This window comes from Vidua macroura, chromosome 2, assembly GCF_024509145.1.
Source record: "Vidua macroura isolate BioBank_ID:100142 chromosome 2, ASM2450914v1, whole genome shotgun sequence".
NCBI lineage: Eukaryota > Metazoa > Chordata > Aves > Passeriformes > Viduidae > Vidua > Vidua macroura.
In genome coordinates, this window is record NC_071572.1 from 13714541 (window position 1) to 13721046 (window position 6506).

Below are 6506 nucleotides of genomic sequence, written 5' to 3' on the forward strand. Positions count from 1 at the left end.
AAGCGGGGAAAAAAGAGAAAAAGATGGGGAAAAAAAAAAAAAAAAAAAAAAAGAAAAGAAGAAAAAAAAGGAGGAAGAGAGCGGAGCCCGCGGCGCTGGCGGGGAGCGCGGTGCCGGCTCCCCGCGGCGGGCTGGCGTCCCAACTGTTGCAGGGAGGTGACCGGGGAGCTGCGGTGGCAGCGCCCGTGCCGGGCGGGCAGAGCACGGCATGCGCGGGTGGCTCCGTGCCGCTGGGCAGGTGCGGGGAGCGGGGCGGGATGCGGAGCGCCGGGCCAGTCGGGATAGCGATGCTCGGGGCCGGGGGACCCGCCGGGGTTACCTTGAGGATGAGATCGGTGTGGTGCTGGTCCAGCATGTTGGCCTTGCGGAAGGAGGTGATGATCACCCGGCCGTATCTCCCAGGCGTCTGCAGGTCGGAGTAGAGCCGGTGCTTGGAGCGGTTCACCGGGAAGAGGCTGTCCACCAGGTTCCTCTCGATCTTGGCCAAGCTGTGCGTGGGGGCCAGGAGGTGCTCCACGCTCTCTTCCACCTGGTAGCGGCTGAAGCTGGCGCCCAGCAGGATGGAGATGAGCACGGGTGCCGAGGCGAAGAACACCGGGTGGCTGGCAACGAAGTGGCCGAGCCGGGAGAAGGACGTCCCCAGCCCCCTGTGCAAGACCTGCCGCAACATCCTAGAGCGGAGGGCGCGCAGGAGAGCGAGCGCCGCGCCGGGGCCCCCGCAGCTCCCCCACGGTCCCCTCAAGACCATGGGGCAGCCCCGCCGGGCGCCGCCTCCCCGCCGGCCGCGGCTGCGGGGCGCCGGGGGCCGCCGCCGCGCGTGTGCGTGTGTGTGCGGTGTGTGTGCGCGCCCGCCCGCCCGTGTGCGTGCGCGGGGCGGCTCGGGCGCCCGTCCTCCCGCAACGCCGCCGTGCCCGAGAGGAGTTTCCCAGCCCCTCGGTGCCCGACTTCCCAACCCGCCGCCCCTCGCCGCGGACCGCCGGGGGGTGTGTGTGGGGGGGGGGCAGCCCCGCCGCCGCCCCGCCGCGGGAAGGGGAAGGGGCGAGCGCCGCTCCCCGCCCCCGCCGCGGAGTTTGCGCGGGAGCGGGGCTGCCCGCAGACTGCTGACTAATCCCCCGGCCGCGGCAGGCGAGGCGAGGCGGGGCGGGCGCGCAAAGCCCTCCGCGGCGCCCCCGCCGCCGCCGCCCTCCGCCCAGGGGCGCGGGGCCACGCCGGGCGGCGCCGAGCACGGGGCGGCGGGCGCAGCGCCGCGCCTCCCGCCGGGGCCGCCCGCCCGCCGGCCGCGCTCGGGACGCCGCGGCGCGCCCCGCCCCGCCCGGCCCCGCCCGCCGCCGCCGGCACCGCCGCCCCCGGGACGACGGGGCAGCGCAGGCTGCCCGCGGCCCCGACGGGCGAGCGGCGGGCCGCGGAACGGCTGTCCCCCGTGGAGTGGAGAGTTGGGTGTGTTTCGTGGGGGGCTTTATTGCGGGCACCCGCCGCCAGGAACGTCCGGGCGCTTCCCCCGGCGACGGGGGCGGGTCGCGTCCCGGGGTGCCCGACGGCGCGCCCCGCGCTCCCTGAGCACGGCTACCGCGGCGGCGCCGGCAGCGCGGCGCGGCACAGCCCGCCGGCCCCGCGCGGCCCGAGTGGGCATGTGCGAGCGCCGCACATGCCCATTAGGGAGAGCGGGTGCCGGCGGGGAGGCTGTCCCTGCCCGTCTCACGGTCCCCGGCCACCGGGCATCGTCTCAGGAGCCGCCCCGGGCTGCCCCGGCAGTGCCCCGCGCGGGGAGCTCCGGCACCTGCCGGCACCGCGCCGTGCGCAGGGAGCGCTGCCGCTCCCGTCAGCGCGAACCGGCAACCCCGGCGGCGGTGCCCACCTGTGTGTAGGTATGACCGGATAGGATTCGGGGGCACGGCCTCGTTTTTGAACACAAATTGTATCTAAATAGCAGAAACGAGCACAAATGCTCTGGCTGTTGGCATATTTGGGCACGCTGATTCCTAGCGCTGTTATCTGGCCATATCTGCTCCTTCCCAATCCAAAGGTGTTGGTAATGGAAGTCCAGTTACTACCCAGGCCGGTGGTTTTACAAATCTGAGAAAAGGAAGTTTCTGTTTGACAGCTGTTACATGTATTGCTGCATAAAACGGCAGTGGCTCCCTGTTTTGGTTGTTGATAGGCTGACAGTCATCCTCCCTTTTACATTTCAGTAGTGTCTGACCTAAGGTGATGTTTTGTCATGGACGCTTCATGCACAAAACCTTGACATCATTCCTGTCTCCTCACTGCTAGGTCACACAGCTTGAACGCTAAACTCGTTCCATGTTTCGCTTGTAACATGTTGAGCAAGTGAGTGGCTTGATTAAGCACAGCCAAGGTCAGAACCAACATCTCGTGATTCTTCTGGGTTTCATGTCCAAGACCAGGAATCACTCCGAGTGATCTGCCTGTGAGGTCAGTGCAGCTGCCTCTGCAGTGCCCAGTCCAGGGATGCTGGGGTTTGTAACATGATCGTGCCCCTGCTTGGTTCCACTCCCACAGAGGTGGGTCCACACTGCTTGTATCAGTCCTATATAAGTTAAGAAAGAAAATCTAATTTGAATATATTTTAAAGAGCATTTCAAAGGTGGACATAGAAGCACAGACATGGGAGAGGACTGGACCTGAATTTAGGTGACTGTTCACTATCAGGTCAGGCTCAGAACCCAGATCTCTTGTCTCCTAGTCCAGCACTTTCCCCTCACTGCCATGGCTGTACACAGACCTGAACACAGGCTTACTCACCTGCGTGTGTGTCGAGGGAACGTCAGGATGTGCCTAGTGCTCTACATCATTAGCAACAAATAAAGAACTTTTGTCATTGCTGCAGGCAGTATCATCTGTGCTGGCTTTTTTGGGTCTCCATTAAAGATATTTTATAATTATTAAAAAGGAAAGGAGATTATTAATTGTTTCAGTAACCATCCAGTGGCCAATTCACAGTTCTCCAGGGTATCTCAGGAAAACTAGTTTGAGGATCTGACATCTAGCCCAGTTCTCAGCACATTAACTTTGGGTAAGCTATAGGTGACCCCAGGAAGACTCAAAGAATCATTTGACATCATTGAACCCAACCATTAACAATATATATGCATTTTTGCAGGGGCATAGAGGAAAAAACTGATGCATCAGCAATTCTGCTGGATGTTCCTCTGTCTTCCCAGAGCAGTGTCAGTTTTACTGCCTGTTGTAACCAGCATCAGGCTGCACTGTTAGCTGCAGTGGAAATTGTGTCTTTCCAAAAAGAGACATAGAATTTCACTCCACAAAATCCTTCCTCCCTTTGGCCCAAGGAATTGCCCTGACTTTTACTGTTGGGGATGTCTGTAGGGGAGGAATATACGGGGGAACGTTGACATATGCTACTGGACATGTCAGAGATCAGCTGTGCATGCTGGAACTGCACTGAGTACATTGCAATGCCGCGAGCACCCTGTGGATGTTCCCAAACCAGCAGGAAAACCTGCATACTGCTGACTTTGCAGGTGGTGAAATCACCTTGTTACTGAGTGTGCCAGAAATTGCCATCAAAATGTGTTCTGTGGGAATGTGGTTGTCAGGAGTGGAACAGCTGGACGCCTCCCACAGCACTCTGTGAAGACCAAAGCCTGGTGAGCTCTCGCCTCTTGTAGGGGAAAGCTGGCAGCACGTGCTGCACAGCCAGCACTGAGCATTAACCTGCTCTGCATTTCTCTTGGAGCAAAATGGAAGGGTAGGATTTCTGTCACGTATGTGTGCCACTCTGCTACGGCTCTGAATGGCGCTTTACAAAATAGATAATGATGTCTCATTGCTCCAGAGAGTTTCCAAACTAAATTAAGAGAGAATGATGGGAAGAGATGACCGTACAATGAGGTGCAGATGCTGGGAATAGGGATAATGAGGGGGAACAATATGATTATGTCCTTTCAAAGCAAACACCGCAGGGTAGCTACTTTTGGGGACAGAGTATAAAAGGGAGATGGGGAAGATGTGACTCAAAGGCAGGGTTCAAGTCTGCTCTCAAGAGCAGATTTGTCTGCTGGGGAGCATTTGTTGACTCTCAGATCCCTGCAAAAAGACTGTCTTGACCCACACTCAGAAGCTCTCAAGGCCAAACAGGTCATGTGGATTAGCATGAGGCCATGGTGTCATTCCCAGGGCCTGCAAGGCCTTGGTGGGTTCAAACAACCCAACAAGCCCAGGTCAGAGGGCTTTAGGATGACTTGAACATTCAGAAATGAGCATATCTTTATGCATCTGCTCAAATCTTGTTATGATGGGAAGTTTTAAAACTAATGTGAGAGAAAGAAGTTGGCAATGTTTTATTTAAAATAACTTCTTTCTCCTAATTCCCCAAAAGTGGTCCAATGAAAGAAAAAGCTGAGAGAAGTGATGGAGGAGGGCATTCCTGATGAGTAGCTTCAGATGAGTGAAGAGGGCCTAGGGGAAAGAAAAGGTGTCAGGAGCAGCTGGGATGGCTGTGGGAGGTATGCAGAGAATCAGGATTTTGCATTGTTTAGTTAGGCATGAGGAACCAGAGAAGATATTTTAGGAGCATGTGCAGGGGATTTAGTGCTGCGAATGGGGAATGTTTTTTGCAATAGGGCACTGAGCAAAGTGTAATGCAGGTTCCAGCTGGAGCTTGGAGAGAAGGAGGTTACCCACAGTGAGGAGATGGGTAACAAAGACTTTTTTTTTAAAGGGAACTAAAAAGAAAAATTTCAAGGAGAATTTAATTATGATTAGACTCTTAGGGTTTACAAAACCTTTTTTATTGACATTGGTTATGTTATGCTCATTTATACTGGCTGAAGGTCTTGCTGGTGACATAGAAAGACCCTGTGCTTTGTGCCAAGGGATCAAGACAATGTGGCCAGTCCAGGATGGCTGGGGGGAGGAGTAGCTCTCATTGCATCACCCAACCAAACTCTGCTCTGTATTTCTTGGCCTCAGGTCTGGGACCTGGGCCAATGCCAATTAAATAGGTGAGGACACAGACAAGGTTAATGATAAAGTTAATCTCTCATTGCTGATTGGTGAGGGATCCTCTTAATTTGCAACTTTTGTCCATTTGCAGTTATCAGAAAAGTGAAGCATCCTCCTTATTTCCAACCCGGGTTCCATCACAGTAGGAATATTATACAAAAGTATCACTCTTTTCGCTCTTATGTGCTGCATTTCTCCCAGAAGGATGACAATTTTCTTATACTAAAAAGGACTTTCTAGAAGTAACCTTGGGAAATTGAAAGCTGGTCTCAGTGCAGTTAGTAGTTTATATTTAATCAGTGAAACTTCACTTGCCTCTTTTCCTCTCCTCAGTCCCACCTTCTTTTGGCTGGGATCAAGGAGTGGGGCATCATGGGCCCAAACAGCATGATTAGAGCTTAAGAACCCCAAAACTAAGGTGACTTCTTAAACTGTGCAACCAGAGAAAGAAGAAATTAAATAGAGGAACAAAGCAGCATCACTGCCTGTCTATTCCCTCGCTACACCAGTCCTTTGGGTCATGAAGGATGGCGCTGTCTCAAGAACAGCTGCCTTTTTAACCCAGCATAGAAACCAGGAAGCAATACCCTGCCGAGGGATGGCCACACTTTTTGCAAACTGCATCCGCAGATTTCATTGCTGGAATACAAGATGGCTGATTTCTTACCTCCCTGAAACAGGCTACTGACAAAATCAGTCGTGTTGGAAGTTTTTCTCCAGTGTGTGTAAGCCCCTAATGTTCACCAAACAGAAGGGAAGAGAGGGACAAAGACGAGGAGGAGCTGTGGCTGTGCATGCCCTTTGACGTTGCACTCCCTGGTGCCCTGATGTGCTGCCACCCGTGAGAGGACACACGCGCTCCACACAATGGACTTGCTAATGCAGATCTTGGGAGAAATCACAGGAACTGAAATATCTTTTTGCATCTGCTGAAAGGAAAGAAATCTTCCCTCCTGCTCCTGCATGACAATATCTCTTCTTTGCAGTCTGTCCTGTAAAATGCAAATATGTAAATGCTCCTCTCTGGCCTGTTCCTCCAAGTGGAAAGAGAGATATACGAAAATGATGTAAATCACCAAGAAATACTTTGACAGCTGGCACCTGATTCTCTCCCAAGTGCCCTGGTGGTCACTCTTCGACAGCTCTTTGCAGATTCATGAGGACTGCTAAGAGAAAGCATGTGTGACATCTTCTACAGAGTGTAATAAAAGGAGGAAAGTGCCCTGTGTGGCTGGAACTGTGGTCTGTCTCTGAGATGCTCCATTAGGCTGCTCCTGGCAGTGATGATACAAAAACTGGAAATCCCCAGTTGTACCATTAATATGAATAGATTGGGAAAAAAAAAACCCTGGAATGTAACAGGGAGCCAGTGAGCCTGTGCTTTTTTTATCTTCTTTTTTTCTTTTTTTTCTTTTTTTTTTTTTTTCCCCTCTGCTTGTATGAAAGCTCAGTAGAGGGGAAGGATGGATCTGTTCCCTTGCATATTGTAATAGGCTGCACAAAACCACAGCTCTGCTTTT

General features: G+C 54.0%; 1 protein-coding gene across 1 annotated transcript in view; it reads right to left on the minus strand.

The window, feature by feature from the left end:
• The window catches only part of PTCHD1 (patched domain containing 1), a 33570-nt gene extending 32781 nt beyond the window's left edge, over positions 1–789 (minus strand). The window contains exon 1 of the mRNA XM_053972001.1: positions 320–789. Coding sequence (XP_053827976.1) covers positions 320–748 — 429 coding nt within the window. The 5' untranslated portion in view covers positions 749–789. The remainder of the gene's footprint in view (positions 1–319) is intronic.
• Positions 790–6506: the final 5717 nt, after the last annotated feature.